Source organism: Mytilus californianus, unplaced genomic scaffold (assembly GCF_021869535.1).
Source record: "Mytilus californianus isolate M0D057914Y unplaced genomic scaffold, xbMytCali1.0.p SCAF_2, whole genome shotgun sequence".
NCBI classification, from domain to species: domain Eukaryota; kingdom Metazoa; phylum Mollusca; class Bivalvia; order Mytilida; family Mytilidae; genus Mytilus; species Mytilus californianus.
In genome coordinates this window covers 9,686,452-9,711,066 of record NW_026262668.1, presented here as the reverse complement: position 1 = coordinate 9,711,066, position 24,615 = coordinate 9,686,452, and the positions used below count along the sequence as shown (strand labels likewise).

At 32.6% G+C, this 24,615-nt stretch overlaps 1 protein-coding gene and 1 long non-coding RNA gene across 3 annotated transcripts in view; one reads left to right on the top strand and one right to left on the bottom strand.

Moving 5' to 3' along the window:
* The window catches only part of LOC127727903 (uncharacterized), a 244,332-nt gene that overhangs the window by 80,939 nt on the left and 138,778 nt on the right, over window positions 1-24,615 (bottom strand). The gene's annotated exons all lie outside the window — the stretch shown is intronic.
* Window positions 1,255-23,743, top strand: LOC127727885 (peptide methionine sulfoxide reductase MsrA 2-like). Its single transcript, XM_052235048.1, has 6 exons — window positions 1,255-1,323; window positions 12,158-12,300; window positions 14,640-14,735; window positions 16,522-16,586; window positions 17,769-17,897; window positions 22,842-23,743. Coding segments are annotated over exons 1-6 (765 nt in total). The 5' UTR covers window positions 1,255-1,321; the 3' UTR covers window positions 23,172-23,743.

Below are 24,615 nucleotides of genomic sequence, written 5' to 3'. Positions count from 1 at the left end.
TCTTCCCAACAGCAGAATCATCATGTCTTAGATGTATCCCAAAAGGAATCTGAAAAAAAACAGAGAACCCTGGCCAAACCCACTTAATTATAGTTTCGACTGTTGATTTGTACTCCCCGTGCTAGTGCGGGAATCAGATGGATATACACAAACAAGATCTAAAATATAACACGAGGCCATTATATGGAAAAAGGGCTGGTACTATAGATGATACTGTGGATTTATTTATTTTCGTGCATACCAATTTTCGTTGATTGAGGGAAAATTGTATGTTCGGAGATATTTGAGTTGAGGTTTTGCCAAAGTCTGCATATAGGCCTATAATTAATTTGTACTTGTTGAACATTTGAATTTGTGATTCAGGTATACCCACGAAATCCAAGAAAATTAGTATCCTACAAATTATAATGAATGCACAGTATGCAAAATGCAATGCAATGATAAATTATATTAATTTTGAAGAAATCTTTCTAAACACAACTTTGTTAACAACAATATAACCTTTCACAATATCAATTGCAAAAATGTATGTGTTTGTTCTATTATATGAAACAATTTTTTATTTACTATGGACTGATTAATATTTGTTGTACAACATGTATACCAATTTTGACGGATTTTGTGGATACAGACTATTCACAAATTTATGTATTCAATGATTACAAATTTTCCACAACTTGAATGCAGACTATGGTAAAACCACAAAATAAAATATTCATGAAAATGCAAGTTTTCCTCAACCCATGAAAATTGGTATTTAAGAAAATAAATGAAACACAGTACAACAATTTCAGGTACTTGAAGAGGCTCAACTTGTGTATGGTCAATAGTGAAAAGAGGACATTTGTAAAACAGATGTAATATGAATTCATTAATATTTGTTGTTGGATACCAATTTTTATGGATTTCTTTGCTGTTAAAGGGGAAACCATGAATTTGAATAATCAATAAAATATTAATTTTTTGTTCTTTTGAAAGAGGCGAATGAATTAATTTTCCTCAATCCATAAAAATTGGTATCCAAGAAAAATAAATGAAACACAGTACAACATTTCAGGTACTTGAAAAGGCTCAACTTGTGTATGGTCGATAGTGAAAGTGGACATTTGTAGAACAGATGAAATGTGAATTCACTAATATTTGTAGGATCCCAGTTTTTATGGATTTCTTTGCTATTAAGGGGGAAACCATAAATTTGAATACTCAATCAAATTTTTTTTTTTACTTTGAAAGGGGCATTAATTTGGTATTGAATTCCCTATAACCTCGTTTTCATCTGTCAACAAACAGTTCAAGAAATGGTTACATCAACACTTAGGTTATGTAAGTTTCAATATATGTGTTTTACAGCATCCGTAACCATTTATCTGTGATAGTTGTTTACTGTATTCTTAAATAAGATAGGACGCACTGTCTTTCATTCCGGTCACTGAGGAAAGTAAGGTTTTTGTTTGATTGGCAATCATACCATATCTCCTTATTTTATCTTAGACATTCGAGATCTCTGCTTTGATAATTAAGCTTATGCAATCCCACAAGGTAAATCAATTTGTAGAGTATAATTGATCAATAGTGCTACACCTCTGCAATGCCATACATAGTGTATTAGCACATTCCTACGAATGTCAATTTGGCTACTCGTACTCGCATGCGGGGTCGCGCAGACACTGCCTAAGTAAAATGCACAGGTAAAGTGTACAAGGAAGATATACGACATCAAGCTTCATCTGGTTATACCATACCATGTGACATATATTTTATGTGTTACTGATACATAAACCAGGAGCATCACCTAATGGTCTGAATCATCTCTGTAGTGTTATTAATTTTGAAACACAGGAATCTTTTCCCACGAAGTGCCGCCCCGTTGTTTATAGTTAAGACACAATTATTTATACTTATATACAGATGCCTCAGAAGGATGACCCTTCCAGGTAAATTTAGCACCATTCTGAGCACTTTTATATACAAACTTAAATCGGGATTCATTTTTCATTATTAATGGGTTTCCTAGTTCAATATTATTGTTATTTTCCTTTCCCTATTGTATGGAAATATTTTTTTGCTCTACACAGGTAAATTCAGGCGAAGTTTACGTGAAATTCATGTAAAAGTCAAAATTCCCTTGAAAACAATTTGCCTGTGTACAACTGCCTCAAGCAGACCTTAAATCTACCTAATTATTCTATATGATTTACCAACTAATGTTTTATAAAGGACTTTCCGTTTTGAATTTCCCTTGGAGTTCGGTATTTTTACTTTTTAGTATGACAACACTTGACTTCAACTGTAATCATGGTTATAGTCATGTCAAAAAGAGAAGTTTCAAGAAAACTTGATTTTTTAAATGTTAGAGATTAAAATTCCAATTTTGGTGCTATAAGTAACATAAAAGTGTATTATTCATGCAACATCATTGTGTTGCAATAATTTCATAAAGAAATGAACAGTGAAGATTTCTATTTTGTGCTACAGCACGACAAAAATGATATGGTATCCATTTCTCTTTTCATAATCAAAAAGCAATTTATAAAATATATATCTTTTCATATTTGATTTCAAAATTCTTTCACTTTGTTTTCTTTCTATCGACAATATAACACTTTACCTCTGAATAATCTTTACAAAATATAACCGCCTCGGTGGTCTCGTGGTATCTTTTTCACCTTGAGTGCGGGTGGTCGTTGGTTTGAACCCTGGCCGGGTCAAACCAAAGACTTTGAAATTGGTATTTGCTGCTTCTCCGCTAAGCACGTTGCATTAAGGAGTTAGAGTAAAGACTGGTTGGCTGGGAGTCAGAATAATGTGTCCAGGTAAGGTGACATGTCTTCCTGCGGACTGTTACCTTGTAAACTACGTTAAAAATTCGGCTCAGCGTATCGGTCTAGTACACGGCAGGGTTACATTTCATATCACATTAACATGTTCTCGTCCTGAATATGCATATAAATATGGCGCTGGACGTTAAATGAGCCTTTCATCATCATCATCTTTACAAAATGTGATAATTTTCACCAGCCTTTAGCTTGGGAACCTTTCATTTTTAATATATTTTTGAAAATATCACTATAAAAACTACATATGACAAAGTATGAGAAAAAAAAATTATTTGTACCCTCATAAAACTTAAAGTCCAAAAAAAATTGGTTGTCTATGAAAAATCCATGCCTCCCCACAAAAGATGAATGATCGTGTCTAAGTCATGAAATCTGATAAATGTTACCTGTGCATATAGTGTATGCTGATGAAATTTTCTATTACAGGAAGACCAGAGAAGATGGTAGTATCACCAAACATGCTGTTAGTGGTAACACTATCATAGAACCATTCCCTGAATGTATGGAAATGTCTATGTTTGGTTAGTATATACATACATTTACTGTTAATGGATACACTATTATATAATAGTTCCTTGAAGACATGGAAATAGCTATCTTTGGTAACTACATCTACTGTTAATGGTTACACTGTTATATAACCATTCCCTAAAGGCATGGAAATGGCTATGTTTGGTAAGTAGATCTATAGTTTATGCTTACACTATCATAGAACCTATCCATTAAGGCATGGAAATGGCTAAGTTTGGTAAGTACATCTACTGTTGATGATTGTTCTGTCATAGAACCATTATCTGAAGGTATGGCAATGGCTAGCTAGACCCTGTATATTTGGTAAGTACATCTACTATTAATGGTCACTCTATCATAGAACCATTCCCTGAAGGTATGGCAAGGACTAGACCCTGTATGTGTGGTAAGAGCATTGAAGTATTAGACTACTACATTAAATGGTTGTTGAGCAACAATGAATTCTTTCTCAATAAAAAATTACTTCTCATATTAAATATAATATAAAAAAACTACTAATGTCATAATTTCTAAAACTTATGCACACAAGGTACACAAAACAAAGTACAACCGTATTATTTTTTTCAAATGAATAATTAAGTTACATATCATCAAACCATTTGAGATGGATATGGTTAAAAACATATAATTCAATTATTTGTATTCGAAATAACCTTAATAATGTGGTGCACACTTTATATAACCCGCTACGCTAAGAGCAGACACAATATTTGTTAAACTAAGTTTCTAACCATGACTTTCGCTGTAATGCTTTCTTCTGTCTACGCGACACACTTCTAGAAGTGGTAAATGATAATGTCTAGTTTCATCCATGAACTCCAAGTGGCTTAAAAGTTATAGTGAGGAAATAAATTTTGTAAATATGCACAGGGATGACTAAGTTGAATTTTTGACATGACCTTCATTGTACAGTATCTTCCTTGTACCCAGCACATATCTTTTCTGGTAGTGTTGAATAATCATGACAGTTTCATCACTGAACTCCGAACGATCTTTTTACAGACAGATGAACCGATTTATTGGTGGGGCCTTTAAATCATGTTTTATTTATTTGATAGTTGGCCTACCATGCATAAATGCTTTAGGGAAAATACTGCAAAATGGAAAATATTGTTATAACAATTTAACTAAAGTGCAATAGTGTTTGCAATTTCCAATCTTTGTATGTCTGTTTTCTTGCTTGTGAAAGGTGCTATAACTGATCTTGATAACTGTAAATTCAGAAATTATGCATGCCTTATTTTTTATTGCAAAAATTTTGTGTAAGAAAAAGAACTACTCAAATCATGAATGCAAGTTTTTATTATTACGAATCTGATAATGTCACATTTTTGCATGAATAAAAACATAATAATAGCTTCTAAGTTTACAGTATTTTGTGTTCTTGCTTGAGAAATGTTTGATTAAATGTTGTGTTTTTGTTTTTAAGGTAGGATACTCTGGTGGTTTTACACCTAACCCTACATACAAAGAAGTTTATAAAGGTGGAACTGGTCATACTGAAGTAGTAAGACTTGTGTTTGATCAAAAGAAAACATCTTATGCAGACATTTTAAAGGTAACGATACAGAAATTTTTCCTTAAAATTAAATTACAAGTGTTTTTGAAAGTCATCAGTGTTTGTACTTTTGAAAGTCATCAGTGTTTGTACTTTTGAAAAGTCATCACTTTACTGCATGTGATAAACAACAAACTAGGACATTTTATTGGTTGAGTTAAGATACACCAAAGGTGTTTATTTGGTGCTGGGGAAATTCACAAACTACATTTTTGCAAAAATAATGATTATTAAAGTTTAAGCTGTTGCCCCCCCCTTTAAACAAAGGGAAATTAATTGATAAGGAATAGTCAACTCGAAGTTGCTTAGTACACACATGTTACGCTTTCCTTTCAGTAAAATTCAAAATACTGAAAATAAAGTTTTCAAGAGTTGCTTTGCTTAAGATGAAAATACTGTAGATGCATACACAATACTACATAAAAAAATTACTTGTAATAAATGATTGATTCAATTAATTTGTTTCCATTCATAAGATTTCTTCAAAGGCAATAAATTTGTTTTTCCTGACTTCCTCTGGTTTCAGTTCGGTCAGATTTCGGACTTGAAAAAAGAATAATAAAATATGTACCGGGTAAACATGCATAATAAGCACCCTCTTTCTCAGAAACCTATCCGGGCCCAGGATAAAAATCCACGTATTATACAGAACTGAAATGGTACTAGCACTTTTGAGACATCATTTACCAGTCAGTGCAGCATGCATGTTACTTCACTGAGGTTTTTGGACAAAAAAAGTACCCTGGTATGTTTTTGATATTAAAAGAAATAGTACAAAAGTAACAACTCTTTTTAATACTTCTGGTTATCGTTTTTATAGTAATACCAGAGGGTTTCCAACAGAATAGTGAATAGCCATTTAAATAACTTCTGTCATTGCACCTAGGATGGCTGGTATTGTTTGGGTCATACCTCCTCAAGGCAACCATAATATAAATCAATCATTCATGATCCTGAGTTACATGAACAACCCATATAATTTTTCTTAGTTACTTTGCCTGTGATATAGCTAAATGAAGATACTGTGGATTCATTTATTTTCATGGGTACCAATTTTCGTAGTTTGAAGAAAAGCGTATTTTTGTGGAAACTTGAAATCGTTGTTTTGCCAAAGTTTGCATACAAGCCTATATAAAATGTCTACAACATTGAACATATCAATTCATGGTTCATTGATACTCACGCAATCAATGAAAATAAGAACCCAACGAATAATAATGAATCTACAGTAACTATAAATATTTTGCTTGAACATTGTAAATCATGGTTTAGTATGCTTCACATAATTTATAACTGAGTCTCTAACATTTAACAATACAAGTAATTACTTTTTTAGTTATTTTGGGAAAATCACAACCCAACACATGGAATGAGACAAGGTCAGGAATGTACTATTATGGTGAACAGCAAGAACTTGAGGCTAAGGAATGTCGTACTGCCTATCACAAAGTTTTAACGAAAAAAGGACACGATAAGATAACAATTAAAATATTTATCTACTGAAGAGTTTTACTACGCTGAGGACTATCATCAACAATATTTACATAAAAATCCAAACGGATATTGTGGACTAGGGGGCACTGGTGTTTCATGTCCTATAGGTCTGTTAGCAAAATATTCAAATGCCAAAGAGGAATTGTGATTGAAGTATTTTTTCCCAAGAATTTACATGCATAACATAGTTAAAATAATGTATTTCTTGACTTGAATAATAACCCATGATTATCTAATACTTATTTTATTGTTATAAAAATGAATTATGTTACATTAAATTTCCATTACAGAAAAAGAGCATAGAATATTTTATTCAAACAATAGCAATATTTTGAAATGTTTGGTAAAATGCCGATTAAATTAGTACATAGAAGAAGCAAACTGAACATCTTGATAATTTCAGTTTTAAAAATGAATTGATTTGATGTGCCGACTGCTTATTTTGCCATTTTATGTTCTTTTGTTTTTTAGTTCAGGGACTATTGTGTTTGGGTATTTTTTGATGTCAGATCTCGTAACTGATTAGGAGTAAAACATTATAGACATAGTGTATAACCCTGGTGATTGCATACTATCAGTGATAGTAAAGATATGTATGAATATTGAAGAGAGCTATTTATATTCACATTTTATGTATTTTGTTATTTGCTGTGTATTCATCTCGCATTAATTTATTTGTCAAAAAAAAAAAAATAAATCAAAGAAGCTGTACTCAAAGTCTTTGATATTTTTTTTAATGTTAATTATATAACGATGGTCTACTTTTGAACATTTAATTCATGAATTGTTTTTATTTAAAAAAGGCAGACGATACCAAAAGGATATTCAAAACTCATAAATACTACATAGAAACCTAAAACAGCGACAGAACTTGAGCACCACTAAAAATTGGGTGATCTCAGGTACTCTGTCGTGTTCCTCATGGTAAGTACTGATTCAGAGATGACAAAATCGAGGAAATAAGGACAGGATTTTGGTTACAATACTTGGAACATATCCATGGTCATCTGTGACGCATATATTCCTTAAACAGTCTGTCATGTGTTCACTGTCCTTGACCTAATTTTTTGAATAATAGAATAAACTATAAAGGATTTATGTGTTCCTTGCAATGTCTACATGTCCTTCAGACAGGCTTCACTGACCTTGACTTCATTTCATGGATCAATGTTCAATGTTTAGACAAGTATGTATCTTTGACAATAGAACATCTATACTTTGTGTATAGAATGACTGAAAGGTATACATATCTGCCTGGCAGGGTTATTTGACCTTGACATATTTTTCATGGTTCATTGGTTAATGTTAAGTTTTTATGATTAAGTCTGTTTCTCAGATACTAAAAGCAATTATTAACTCTTATTTGGTATATGTAATGATTGTAAGAGGTACATGTCTGTTTGGCAGAGTTCATCTGACATTGACTTCATTTAAAACTGACCATTGATAATGTTAAGTTTATGTGATACTTGTATCAAAACCTTTATATTTAAGACTTACACCAATTTCATCATGATCAGTAGAGCAGGCAAGATATATCAGTGTTTGCACTGTTGTGTAATATAACAGTTTTTACCTTGTCCTGTGAATACAATTCATGCAGGAGATTTGAATTATATATATCTTTAATACTGCTTTAATTCATTTATCATTCAAGGTCAATGAACTTTAAAGCTGTGGTCAAAGTCAAATGACACTTGCCATATGCACATGACCAAGATAGTGTTGACCTCTCATTTAATATTCGAAAAAAACATACATAAATTAAAAACTCAAACATGATACTAAGAGTGTAATTATGAGGTTATTAGGTACAATTACTAGGACCAATAGATACGTTTGTGTATTGAGGCCAAGCTGTCAGTGCCCTATTTAAACCAAAAATGCCTTATATTTCATACACTGTCACTGATAAATAGCCCCATTCCGGACACCAATGATAGAAGAATGAAAACTAGAGGATCCCTAGAGCCTGATTTGCTAACAGATCAAACAAAAATACAGATTATTTTTACTCTTTATAGTTTCTACTTTATCATGAAAATTATCAAAATTTCAAAAATGTTCAAAATAATCATCCATGGGCTGTAACTGCTATACGGAGTCAATTGACAATTTCAGTAATGTACTGACTTATTTGTAGATCTTCGTTTGCCCAGCATTTTTGCTGTTAACTGATTCTATATATTCTAGTTTTCAGAAATAATTGGCAAGAAAACGTAAAAACAAAATTCATCATTTAAGGGCAATAACTCCTATAAGTAGTCAATTGATAATTTGGTCATGTTGACTTATATGTAGATAAAACGTTTCTTTGCTGATTTCAGTATCTATGTATTATAAATTTCAAGATAAATGCCATAAATGCAAAATTTGGATACTTGTCATTTAAAGGTGTTGGATTCACTATTTTGGGTATGTTGACTTATATGTTCATCTTATCTTGTTTTGATTTTTTTTTTAAAGTTCTTGTCCATCTATTATAGTTTTCAAGGTCTAAGCGAAAAACTAGATGTGTCGGAACGACACAAATGGTCCCGCTTGCAACAAATGCTTGACGCTATTTTTAGGAGTTGAAATTTGAGAATAAAAGTCTGTATAACTGTTATTTTCACCGAATTGTCAATGTCCAAAGCCCATAATTTCGGCACAAATCAATGAAGCAGAACCAGATTTAAACTCAAACTGTAACTCATCATAGTAGACTCGCATACTAAAAACCAGCTCAATAAGCGAAGGCGTTTAGAAAAGAAGTCGGTATAACTGTTGTTTTCACAAAATGTTCAAAGTCCCAAGCCTGTAATGTGAGGAAAAAATCAATGGAACGGAACCAAAAATAAACTCGATCTATAACTCATCATAGTGAACTCACGTACTAAAAAAAAGCTCAATATGTGAAGGCGTTTAGAAAAAAAATCATTATAACTGCTATTTTCATGAAATTTTCAAAGTTTAAATGCCATAATTTCAGTAAAAAGTCAGCAGAGCGGACCAAACGTAAACTCGATCTGTAACTCATCATAGTTGACTCATATTCTAAAAATTAGCCTAATATGTGAAGGGCTTTAGAAAAATAGTCCGTATGACTGTTAGTTGCGGAATGACGGAGTGACGGGTAAAACTATCTTTTTGGTCAAGCTTACTAATTTGTAGAGCTTTTGGTTTGCTGATCATTTTTACTGTTAACTGTTTCTCTTTCTATTATAGCTTTAAAGATAACCCCCCCCCCCCAATAAATTAAAATGTTCCGTTAGGCGCAGCTGGATACGACCGCAGAGGTCGAACCCTGAACAGATGGGGAAAGTATGGAAACTACATTCAAGCTTGATACAGCTCTGAATTTAGATTGTGATTAAATATTTAAGACATCATAGGTTTCTGTCACAGAACGAATGTGGTCAAAGAACTGAAAAAAAATGAAATTTGATTATGGTCCAATATCCAAAATCTAAATACACGGTTAGATTCAGCATATGTATCCAGAGTACACCAAGAACTTATCTTTTTTTATTTATTAATGGACCATATTATCTTAGTACATCAAGAATTTAATTGATTAATTTGTTAATTGACAATATAAGCTAAGTTTTAAATGGGGTTTGCTTCATAAAAAATATGTATATAACATTCTGAAAATTAATTAATACAGAATAACAAACAAACCTACTGCGTAGGTTTTAACAAAATTTACCAAAAAAAAAAAACCAATTTCCAAAATATCGTTCATCATTAATATAGTGTCTTTAAAAAATCTATAAAACTTACCTCTTTTCAAAATACATAATAATGAACAGTAAATTTCAAACTGTATTTATACATAATTTCTAAAATTAGAATATGATGCTATATCTATTTTTAACTATGACTGAACTTAAAATTTCTGTTAATTGTGCAATACAGCTCTAAATTTAGATTCTGATTAAATGCTTGATGTAGCATAGTTTCTGACACAGAACGAATGTTCTCTAAGTAGTTAAATAATTCAAAATTGTATATTTACCATTTATGGTCCAATATCTAAATTCTAAACATAAGGTTGGAATCAACAAATCAAAGAACCCAAAGAATTCAATTTTTAAAGAAATCCAACAAACTTTAACTTTGGACCCTTTGGACCTCAATGTGAACTAATATGATAACAGGACCCAAAATCCAAAATTTAAATACACATTTAAATTCAGCATATCAAAGAACTTCATATATTCATATTTTGTTAAAATCAAACAAAGTTTAATTTTGGACCCCAATTTGAACCAACTTGAAAACTGTGCCCCAAATGATAAAATCTAATTATATGCTTAGATTCAGCATATCAAAGAACCTTAAGAATTCAAATTTTGTTAAAATCAAACTAAGGTTAACTTTGGATACTTTGGACCTCAATGTGAAACGGACTCACAATCAAAAATTTAAAACATTGTTAGATTAAGCACATAAAAAAACACCAATAATTCAATCTTTGACGAGATCAAACAAAGTTTAATTTTGGACCCCAATTTGGACCAACTTTGAAAACCGGGCCCAAAATAAAAAATCTAAAACACTGTTGGATTGGGCACATCAAAGAACACCAATGATTAAATTTATGATGACATCAAACCAAGTTTAATTTTGGACCCCAATTTAGGCCAACTTGAATACTGTGACCAAACAATTCAAAAATCGAAATACACGGTTAGATTCACCATGCACATCAAAGAACACCAATATTTCAATTATTGATGAAATCAAAGAAAGTTTAATTTTGGACCCTTTGGACCTTAACTTGGATCAATTCAAAAACAGAGCTCCAAATTCTGAATAACCAGTTAGATTCAGCATATTAAAGTACCCCAAGAATTCAAGACTTTGAATTAAAACCCATTGAAATTGGTCAAGAAATAAGCAATTTATACAAGTGTTACAAAAGTATTTTTGGCCCCTTCTTCCTAAACCCCCAAAATCAATCCCAACCTTTCTTTTATGGTATAACACCTTGTGGCACAGTTAAATAGCAATCCATAGACTTATACTCAAGTTTTTGTCCAGAAAGCAGAAAATCCTAGTTTTTTCGTCCCTTTTAGACCCTAATTCCTAAACAGTTTTGGCCATGACCCCAAAATCAATCCCAACCTTCCTTTTGAAGTATGGAACCTTATGGTAAAATTTCATAGATATCCATACACTAATAATCAAGTTATTGTCTGTGAACCAGGTTATTTTCCCTATAACCTCGTTTTCGTCTGTCAACACACAGTTAAAGAACACTTAGGTTATGTAAGTTTCAATGTATGTGTTTTACAGCATTCGTAACCATTTATCTGTGATAGTTGTATACTGTATTCCTATAAAATAAGATAGAACGCACTGAATTTTTGATTGACAATCATACCACATCTCCTTATTTTATCTTAGACATTCCAGATCTCTGGTTTTATAATTAAGCTTATGAAATCTCACAAGATAAATTAATTTGTACTGTATAATTGATCAATAGTGATACACCTCTGTAATGCCATATAAAGTGTATAAACACATTCCAACGAATGCAAATTTGGCTACTCGTACTCGCATGCGGGGTCGCGCAGACACTGCCTAAGTAAAATGCACATGTAAGGTGTACAAGGAAGATATACGACATCAAGCTTCATCTGGTTATATCATACCATGTGACATATATCTTAAGTGCTACTGATACATAAGCCAGGACCATCACCTAATGGTCTGAATCTTCTCTGTTATTGATATTGAATTACAGGAATCTTTTCCCACGAAGTGCCGTCCCGTTGTTTATAGTTGTGACACAGTTATTTAAGACAGGACCACCAACAGCAAGTTTCTTTTCTGTGGGAGATATGTCATCAAAGATTCAGATGCCTCAGAAGGATGAAGCCCTTCCAGGTAAATTTACCACCTTTCTGTGCACTTTTATATACAAACTTAAATCAGGATTCATTTTTCATTATTAATGGGTTTTCTAGTCCAGTATTATGGTTATTTGCCTGTCCCTTTTGTATGGAAAAATTTTTTTTTTGCTCTATACAGGTAAATTATGTTCACATGAAATTCAGATGAAGTTTACGTGAAATTCATGTAAAAGTCAAAATTTCCTTGAAAACAATTTGCCTGTGTACAGACTGCCTCGATCAAACCTTAAATCAACATAATTCTATATGATTTCCCAACTAATGTTTTAAAAAGGACTTTCCGTTTTTAATTTCCCTTGGAGTTCGGTATTTTTGCTTTTTAGTATGACAACACTTGACTTCAACTGTAATCATGGTAATAGTCTTGTCAAAAAGGCAAGTTTCAAGAAAACTTGATTGTTTTAATGTTTAAGATTGAATTTCCGATTTTGGTGCTATAATATTCATGCAACATCATTGTGTAGCAATAATTTCATAAAGAAATGTACAGTAAAGATTTCTATTTTGTGTTATAGCAAGAAAAAGATAGTATGGTGACTCCATTTTTCTTTTCATTATCAAAAAGCATTTTATAAGATATATATATATATATATATTATCATATTTTATTTCAAAATTCTGTCATTTTGTTTTCTTTCTATTGACAATATAACTCTTTAACTCTGAATAATCTTTACAAATTATAGCCGTCTCGAGTGCTGGAGGTCGTGGGTTTGAACCCTGGCCTGGTCAAACCAAAGACTTAAAAATTGGTATTTGCTGTTTCTCCGCTAAGCACGTGGCATAAAGGAAATAAGGCAAAGACTGGTTGGCTTGGAGTCAGAATAATGTGTCCAGGTAAGGTGACATGTCTTCCTGCGGACTATTACCTTGTAAACTATAATACGTTAAAAATTCGGTTCAGCGTGTTGGTCTAGTACAAAGCAGGGTTACTTTTCATATCACATTAACCTGTTCTCGTCCTGAATATGCATATGAATTTGCCGCTGGACGTTAAGCATCCATCCATCATCATCATCTTTATAAAATGTGTCAATTTTCCCCAACCTTTAGCTTGGTGACCTATCATTATACGACCGCAAAAAAATTTTTGCGATCGTATATTGGTATGACGTTGGCGTCATCGTCGTCGTCGTCGTCGTCCGAAGACACACTGGTTTTCGCACTCTAACTTTAGTTTAAGTGAATGGATCTCTATGAAATTTTATCATAAGGTTCAATATCACAAAAGGAAGGTTGGGATTGATCTTGGGGGTTATGGTACCAACAGTTAAGGAATTAGGGGCCAAAAAGGGGCCAAAAATAAGCATTTTTGTAACTTCCAGACATAACTTGTGTGTTAGTTTATGGATCTCTCTGACATTGTACCACAAGGTTCCATATCACAAAGGGAATGCTGGGATTGATTTTGGGGGTAATTGCCTCAAAATTTTAGGAATTAGGGGCCATAAAAGGGGATAAAAACAAGCATTTTTATATGCACAAATACTTTAGTACAAAACATAATTTAAAGCAGTGTAAGGAAGATAAATCAAATACATCATTTGAATTACCTCCCTTACACTGCTTTGAAACTTTGTTTGATTTCAACAAAAATTGAATATATGGGGTTCTTTGATATGTTGAATCTAACCATGTATTTAGATTTTTTATTTGTGGGCCCCACTATCAAATTGGTTCATATTGAGGTCAAAAGGGTCCAAAATTAAACTTTGTTTTATTTCATCAAAAATTGAATTATTGGGGTTCTTTGATATGCCAAATCTAACCGTGTATTTCGATTTTTAGTTTTGGGTCCCGTTTTTTAAATTGGTCTACATTAAGGTCCAAAGGGTCCAAAATTAAACTTAGTTTGATTTTAACAAAAATTGAATTCTTGGGGTTCTTTGATATGCTGAATCTAAACATGTGTTTAGATTTTTGATTATGGGTCAAGTTTTCAAGTTGGTCCAAGTTGGGGTCCAAAATTAAACTTGTTTGATTTCAACAAAAATTGAATATATGGGGTTTTTTGATATGCTGAATCTAACCATGTATTTTGATTTTTGGGCCCCGTTATCAAATTGGTCCACATTGAGGTCAAAAGGGTCCAAAATTAAACTTTGTTTGATTTCATCAAAAATTGAATTCTTTGGATTCTTTGATATGCTGAATCTAACCATGTATTTAGATTTTGGATATTGGACCATAATAGGTAAATTAAAAATTTTTAAGTTTTTAGACCACAAAAGATGAATGGTCGTGTCTAAGTCATGAAATCTGATAAATGTCATCTGGATATATTGTGTATGCTGATGAAATTTTCTATTACAGGAAGACCAGAGAAGATGGTAGTATCACCCAAACATGCTGTTAATGGTAACACTATCATAGAACCATTCCCTGAAGGCATGGAAATGGCTATGTTTGGTTAGTATATAAATACATCTACTGTTAATGGTTACACTATTATATAACAATTCCTTGAAGACATGGAAATGGCTATCTTTGGTAACTACATCTACTGTTTATTGTTACACTATTATATAATCATTCCATAAAGGCATGGAAATGGCTATGTATGGTAAGTAGATCTATTGTTCATGCTTACACTATCATAGAACCATTCCCTTAAGGCATGGAAATGGCTCAGTTTGGTTAGTACATATACTGTTGATGGTTACTCTATCATAGAACCATTATCTGAAGGTATGGCAATGGCTAGCTAGACCCTGTATGTTTGGTAAGTACATCTACTATTAATGGTCACTCTATCATAGAACCATTATCTGAAGGTATGGCAAGGACTAGACCCTGTATGTTTGGTAAGTACATCTATTAATGGTCACTCTATCATAGAACCATTATCTGAAGGTATGGCAAGGGCTAGCTTGACCCTGTATGTTTGGTAAGTACATCTACTATTAATGGTCACTCTATCATAGAACCATTATCTGAAAGTATGGCAAGGGCTAGCTAGACTCTGTATGGTTGGAAAGTACATCTACTATTAATGGTCAATCTATCAAAGAACCATTCCCTGAAGGCATGGCAAGGACTAGACCCTGTATGTGTGGTAAGTACATTTACAATTAATGGTCACTCTATCATAGAACCATTCCCTGAAGGTATGGCAAGGACTATACCCTGTATGTGTGGTAAGAGCAATGAAGTATTAGACTACTACTATAAATAGTTGTTGAGCAACAATAATTTTTTTCTCAATAAAAATTTCTTTCTTATATTATACATAATATAAAAAAAACAACTATGTCATAATTTCTATGCACATAAGGGATTATTAAAGGTACACAAAACAAAGTACAACCATATTATTTTTTCAAATGACTTATGAGGTCATGAAAAAAAATAAGGAATAACTATGCTGTGTGTGCATTTGAATAATTAAGTGACATATCATCAAACCATTTGAGATGGATATGGTTAAAAACATGTAATTCAATTATTTGTATTATTGCTATCTTGTGTATTTTTTCCTTTGATCTGTTTCTGTATTAATTTTTCATTATTTAATTTTGGATGCAACACGTCTTCTGATTGGCTGAAAGTGTTTTGCCTATCAGCACATAGACATAATTTTATCACGTGACCGTGACGTCATCAACGTTTTTTTCATGATTTACTCCTTAAAAATGGAATTTAAAATTAAATTATAAGGACTGACTGTAATATTTTTTTCTGTCTATTCGAAATAACCTTAATTATGTGGTGCACACTTTTATATAATCCGCTAGGCTGGTTATTTACTGTGCACCACATTTTTGATGTTATTTCTTCATATACAGAAAAAAATATTACAGTCATTTCATAAATAACATGGTATTTGCTTGAGAAAAAAATTATCGCTAGTATCTATGGCCTGTTAGGAACAGCATATTTTTTCTTAGTCGAGAGAGAGAATCTATGACGTCATCAGCCTATGTCATTTACATTGCCTAGGAAAACATCGATAAACAGATTATCAATGTTCTTTCAACCTTGTGGATGTTTTTAGGCTACATCTCATCCCAGGACTGTCGCCCTTCGTTCAGATTGTAGCTAAGAAACACCATCTTGTTTGAAATACCATCGATAATCTCTTATTACATGGTCTGGTTATACATTTAATTTTGATTGACAGTAAACATTGTGACAAATTTGAAAAAAAAATGAATATCAAAATGCAGAACAAAAAATATATTTTATTTTTTTTTAGGATTGGGATGTTTCTGGGGAGCAGAAAGAATGTTTTGGAAACACAATGGAGTATATTCTACCATGGTTTGTGTTTACGATAAGCCGTTGTTCAAAAATTTATATATATGTCAATGTCACAAATTTTTGTTTAAATGTAACACTACATGTATTATATGTTGAGAAGTTCCCTGTCAAAGAATGGCAACATCTATTAAATCAGTAACTATGGTCCTGTATACAAATTGTCTCTTTTTGTTTAAAAATAAGGAGATGTGGTCTGATTTCTCATTAGAAAACCATCTTCCAGAGTGTAATTGACGTGGATGTAAGCAACGCAAGCTCTCTGCATATGCTGCCTTCAACAATGAGCAAAATCCATACAGTATAGTCAGCTATAAAAGGCCCAGCAGTTTTGGTAGTGGTGAAAATAATAATACATAGTTTCATCCGCGAACTCCAAAGGGTTTTAAAGTGGAAGAGAAGAAACAATTATTGCTAAACTAAGTTTCTGACCATTACTTTCACTAAAATGTTTTCTTCTGTGTACACGACACACCTAGCTTCTAGAAGTTGTAAATGATAATGTTTAGTTTCAACCATGAACTCCAAGGGCTTAAAAGTTATAGTGAGGAAATAGATTTTTTACATTTGCACAGGGATGACTAAGTTGAAATAAATTATTGACATGACTTTCATTGTACAGTTATCTCCCTTGTACCCAGCACACACCTTCTGGTAGTGGTGAATAATCATGCCAGTTTCATCACTGAACTCCAAACGAGTTTTTTACAGACAGATGAACCGATTAATTGGTGGGGCCCTATAAATTATAAAATTATCTTTTGTTAATTGTTGGCCTACCATGCATAAATGCTTTAGATAAAAGACTGCAAAATGGAAAGTCTTGTTATAACAATTTAACTAAAGTACAATAGTGTTTGCAATTTCAAATCTCTGTATGTCTGTTTTCTTGCCTGTGAAAGGTTCTATAACTGATCTTGATAACTGTAAATTCAGAAATTATGCTGCTTTTTTTTTATTGCAAAGCAGTGATTACTGGTATAAATGCGAGATCTAATTAACGCAATTGCAAACATTTTGTGCAGGAAAAGAACTACTCAAATCATGAATGCAAGTTTTTATTATTGCGAATCTGATAATGTCACATTTATTGCATTATTAAAAACATAATAATAACTTCTGAATTTACAGTATTGTGTTCTTGCTTGAGAAAGGTTTGATTAAATGTTGTATTTTTGTTTTAAGGTAGGATACTCTGGTGGATTTACACCTAACCCTACATACAAAGAAGTTTGTACAGGTGGAACTGGTCATACTGAAGTGGTTAGACTTATGTTTGATCCCAAGAAAACATCCTATGCAGACATTTTAAAGGTAATGATATAGAAAAATTAAACTACCAGTGTTTGTGCTTTCGAAAGTCATCAGTGTTTGTCCTTTTGCAAGTCATCAGTATTTGTACTTTTGAAAGTCATCAGTGTTTGTACTTTTGAAAAGTCATCACTTTACTGAATGAGATAAACAACAAGCTATGACATTTTATTTGTTGAGTTAAGATACACCAAAGGTGTTTATTTGGTGCAGGGGAAATTCACAAACTACATGTTTGCAAAGATAATGATTATGAAAGTTAAAGCTGTTTCCCCCTTTAACAAAGGGAAATTAATTGATAAGGAACAGTCAACTCGAAGTTGTTTAGTACACACATGTTACGCTTTCCTTTCAGTAAAATTAAAAACATTGAAATTAAAGTTTTCAAGAGATGGCTTTGCTTAAGATGAAAATAATGAAGATGCATACACGATACTACATAAAAAAAAAATACTTGTAATATATGATTGATTCAATTAATTTGTTTCCATTCATAAAATTTCTTCAAAGGCAATTGTTTCTCCTGACTTCCTCTGGTTTCAATTTGGTCAGATTTCCGACTTGAAAAAAAGAATAGGAAAATACGTACCGGGTAGACATGCATAATAAGCACCCTCTTTCTCAGAAACCTACTCCAGGGTAAAAATCCACGTATTATATAGAACTGAAAAGGGTACTAGCACTTTTGAGGCATCATTTATTAGTCAGTGTAGCTTGCATGTGTCTTCACTAAGGTTTTTTGACAAGAAACGTACCCTGGTATGTTTTTGATATGAAAAGAAATAGTAATAAACTGCTTCGCTGAGCGCAGCTAGATACGCCCGCAGAGGTCCAACCCTGAACAGTTGGGGCAAAAATGGACACAATATTCAAGCTTGATTCAGGTCTGAATTTGGATTGTAATTAAATATTTGACATATTATAGGTTTCTGAATAAATGTAGTCAAAGAACTTGAAATTGGTTATATGAATTGAATTTATATTCAATTAAAGATTTCTTGCTGTTGTGCAATACTTAGTATATCTGTTGTCAGACTATAAACAAATAAAGTTCAATTAATTCTCAATCTCATATTAGAAATTTATGAAAATAAAAAGGGATCTTACATCAACAGATATAAACAATTCACCAAAGTTCCCTGAGAATTGGTGACAGCATTTTTGAGTTATTGTCCGAATACTGGAAAATCACCCTTTTTTATTGAATAAAACCCCATAACTCAGAAATGTTAAATGTAAAATTTATAAAATTCTAAAAGGAGCTTACGTCAATACATACAAACAATTCACCAAAGTTTCATAAGAATTGCTGAAAGCAGTTTTGAGTTTTTGTCCGAAAACTGGAAAATCCCCCCTTTTTTATGATTAAAACCCTGTAACTCGGAAATGTAAAATCTAAAATTTATAAAAATCGAAAGGGAGCTCATGTCAATAGATAAGATATAAACAATTCACCACAATTTCTTGCAAGTTGGTGAAAGCATTCTTGACTTATTGTTCGAAAACTGGAAAATTCCCCTTTTTTTTAATGAATAAAACCCCATAACTCGGAAACGTAAAATCTAATTTTATAAAAAACGAAAGGGAGCTCACGTCGATAGATATAAACAATTCACCAAAGTTTTATGCAATTTGGTTAAAACATTTTTGAGTTAATGTCCGACATGTTGACGACGGACAGACGGACGGACGGACAACGGTATACCATAATACGTCCCGTAAACGGGCGTATAAAAAGTAACAATTCTTTATTATACTTCTGGTTATCGTTTGTATAGTAGTACTAGAGGGTTTCAATTCAAACAGGGTAGTGAATAGCCATTTAAGTAACTACTTTCATTGCACCTAGGATGGCTGGTATTGTTTGGGCCAAACCTCCTTAAGGCTACCATAATAGAAATTATACAAAATCAAACATTCAGGAACTGAGTTACATGAACAAGAATGCACACGCTGAAATGTCTCGTCTTCTTTACTAACCATTGATATTATGTTGATAGTCCTAAATATAAAGCTTTACTACAACTATCAACCTTACAATCATTCAATACACTAACTATAGTTGACCTATTGCTTATAGTTTCTAATAAACAGACTTAACCAAGAAAACTAAACATTGACCAATGAACCATGAAAATGAGGTCAAGGTCAGATGAACCATGCCAGGCAGACATGTACACCTTACAATCAACCTATGCATTAAACATAGTTGACCTATTGCTTATAGTATCTAAGAAACAAACTTAACCATGAAAACTTAACATTGACCAATGAACCAACAAAATGAGGTCAAGGTCAGATGATACCTGCCAGACAGACATATACAGCTTACAATCCTTCTATACAAAAAATACAATTGACATATTGCTTATAGTTTAAGAAAAACAGACAAAAACACAAAAACTTAACACTCAGCAATGAACCGTGAAAATGAGGTCAAGGTCAAATAAAGCCTGCGAGACTGACATGTGCATCATAAAATATTTCCATACACCAAATATAGTTGACCTATTGCATATAGTATTAGAAAAAAAGACCAAAACTCAACAAGAGTGCACACGCGGAAATGTCTCGCCTTCTTTACTAATCATTGATATTATGTTGATAGTCCTAAATATAAAGCTTTACTACAACTATCACATACACTTGACATGATCCAAGAAAATGAGGTCAATGTCATATAAACCAAACAAGAAATACATGTACACCTTACAATCATTCAATACACTAAATATTGTTGACCTATTGTTAATAGTTTCTAAGATACAGACTTAACCAAGAAAACCAAACATTGACCAATGAACCATGAAAATGAGGTCAAGGTCAGATGAACCATGCCAGGCAGACATGTACAGCTTGCAATCCTTCCATACAACAAATATAGTTGACCTATTGCTTATAGTATTAGAAAAACAGACCAAAACACAAAACTTTACACTAAGCAATGAACCGTGAAAATGAGGTCAAGGTCAAATAAAACCTGCAAGACATGTACATTATAAAATATTTCCATACACCAAATATAGATGGCCTATTACATATAGTATTAGAAAAAAAGACCAAAACTCAAAAACTTAACTTTGACCACTGAACCATGAAAATGAGGTCAAGGTCAGATGACACCTGCCAGTTGGACATGTACATCTTACAGTCCTTCCATACACCGAATATGCTAGACCTATTGCTTCTAGCATCTGAGATATGGACTTGACCACCAAAACTTAACCTTGTTCACTGATCCACGAAACGAGGTCGAGGTCAAGTGAAAACTGTCTGACGGGCATGAGGACCTTGCAAGGTACGCACATACCAAATATAGTTATCCTATTACTCATAAGAAGAGAGAAATTAACATTACAAAAAATCCTAACTTTTTTTCAAGTAGTCACTGAACCATGAAAATGAGGTCAAGCACAATGGACATGTGACAGATGGAAACTTCGTCACATAAGGCATCTATATACAAAGTATGAAGCATCCATGTCTTCCACCTTCTAAAATATAAAGCTTTTAAAAAGTTAGCTAACGCCGCCGCCGCCGGATCACTATCCCTATGTCGAGCTTTCTGCGACAAAAGTCACAGGCTCGACAAAAACATAACTTTGACAACTGAACCATGAAAATGAGGTCAAGGTCAGATGACACCTGCCAGTTGAACATGTACACCTTACAATCATTCCATACACCAAATATAGTTGACCTATTGCGTACAGTATAAGAAAAACAGACCAAAACACAAAAACTTAACTATAACCACTGAACCATGAAAATGAGGTCAAGGTCAAATGACACCTGCCAGTTGGACATGTACACCTTACAATCCTTCCATACACCAAATATACTAGACCTATCGCTTATAGTATCTGAGATATGGACTTGACCACGAAAACTTAACCTTGTTCACTGATTCATGAAATGAGGTCGAGGTCAAGTGAAAACTGTCTGACGGTCAAGAGGACCTTGCAAGGTACGCACATACCAAATATAGTTATCCTATTACTCATAATAAAAGAGAAATTAACATTACAACAAATCTTAACCTTTTTTTCAAGTACTCACTGAACCATGAAAATGAGGTCAAGGACAATGGACATGTGACAGACGGAAACTTCGTAACATAAGGCATCTATATGCAAAGTATGAAGCATCCATGTCTTTCACCTTCTAAAATATAAAGCTTTTAAGAAGTCAGTTAACGCCGCCGGAGCCGGATCACTATCCCTATGTCGAGCTTTCTGCGACAAAAGTCGCAGGCTCGACAAAAAACCCATATCACTTGTCTTAGTTACTTGCCTGTGATATAACTAAAGCAAGATACTGTGGATTCATTTATTTTCATGGGTGCCAATTTTCGTAGTTTGAAGAAAAATGTATTTTTATGGAAACTTTAATTCGTTGTTTTGTCAAAGTTTGCATACAAGCCTATATAAAATGTATACAATATTGAACATGTCAATTTATGGTTATTCGAAACCCATGCAATCCATGAAAATTAGAACCCAACGAATAAATATACCATATTAGGTCAATGTCAGAAAAATATAAACTTTTTTGTATGAGGCTGAGAAACTGGGGATGTTCCCCAGTTTTGTGCTAGATACAAAAAAGTGACATTTTTGTGACATTGACCTAATATTGTTTTTATACTGCAAGCCAACTTAAATGAATACATTGATAGCTCTTCAAATTTCAAACTTACTTGCATCACTTAATGAACCCCTGATTGTGGAAAAAGTGATCCATGATGAAATTGATATTGCACAAAATATAGCTGTTACTATATTTAGGAAATAAACACAACTAGTTGCAGTATAAAAATGAATCTACAGCAAGTCTAAATATCTTCCTTGAACATTGTAAATCATGGTTCAGGATGTTAAACATAATTTATAACTGAATATATAACATTTAACAGTACAAGTAATTACTTATTTACTTCTGTTTCAGTTATTTTGGGAAAATCACAACCCAACACATGGAATGAGACAAGGTAAAGATGTTGGCACCCAGTACAGATCAGGAATCTATTACTGTGGCGAACAGCAAGGAATGGAGGCTAAGGAATCTCGTACTGCCTATCAAAAACTTTTAACGGAAAAAGGCCACGATAGAATAACAACTGAAATATTACCTGCTGAAGAGTTTTACTACGCTGAGGACTATCATCAGCAATATTTACATAAAAATCCAAACGGATATTGTGGACTAGGGGGCACTGGTGTTTCATGTCCTATAGGTCTGTTTGCAAAAAAGTCGAATGCCAAAGAGGAATTATGATTGAAGTATTTTTTCCGAAGAATTTACATTCAAAACATAGTTAAAATAATGTATTTCTTGATTTGAATAATAACCCATGATTATCTAATATTTTTTTTATCGTTATAAACATAAACTATGTAACATTAAATTTCCATTACAGAAAACAGCATAGAATATTTTATTCAAACAATAGCAATATTTTGAATTGTTTGGTATAGTGCAGATTAAATTAGTACATTAAATAGAAGAAGAAAACTGAACATTTGGAAAGTTTCAGTTTTAAAAAAATCAATGGATTTTGATGTGCCGACTGCTTATTTTGCCATTTTATGTTCTTTTGTTTTTATTTCAGGGACTATTGTGTTTGGATATTTTTTATGTCAATCAATCAGTGAACAGATCTTGTAACTGATTAGGGGTGAAACATTATAGTATATAGTCCTGGTGATTGCATACTATCAGTGATAGTAAAAATATGTATGAATATTAAAGAAAGCTATTTATATTCACATTTTATGTATTTTGTTATTCGCTGTATATTCAACAGGCAGTAACTTATTTGTTAAATAAAACAAATCAAAACAGCTGTACTTCTAGTCTTTGATGTTTTTTTTAATGTTAATTATGTAAGGATGGTCTACACTTTTGTACATTTAATTGATGAATTGGTTTGATTCAACATAAAACAGAGACAGAACATATCAAAAGGACATTCAAAACTAATAAACACTACATAGAAAACTAAAGACAGCAACAGAACTTCAACACCACTAAAAAATGGGTGATCTCAGGTACTCTGTCATGTTGCTCATGCTAAGTACTGATTCAGAGATGTCAAAATCGAGGAAATAAGGACAGGATTGTGGTTACAATACTTGGAACATATCCATGATCATCTGTGACACAGATATTCCTTAAACAGTCTGTCATGTGTTCACTGTCCTTGACCTAATTTTCATGTTTTTGCACATGCTTAAAAAAACTTTAGTTATTTTGTCATGTGAATTTCTCATTTATAATGAATAATAGGATAAACTATAAAGGGTATATGGGTTCCTTGAAAAGTCCACATGTCCTTCAGACAGAGTTCACTAACCATTACCTCATTTCATGGATCAGTGTTCAATGTTTAGACAAGTATGTATCTCTGACATTAGAACATCTATACTTGGTGTATGGAATGACTGAAAGGTGTACATATCTGCCTGGCAGGGTTATTTGACCTTGACATATTTTGCATTGTTCATTGGTTAATGTTAAGTTTTTATGGTTAAGTCTGTTTCTCAGATACTAAAAGCAATTGGTTAACTCTTATTTGGTATATGTAATGATTGTAAGTGGTACATGTCTGTTTGGCAGAGTTAATTGACTTCATTTAAAAATTGACCATTGATAATGTTAAGTTTATGTGATACTTGTAGCAAAACCTTTATATTTAAGACTTTCAACAATTTAATCATGA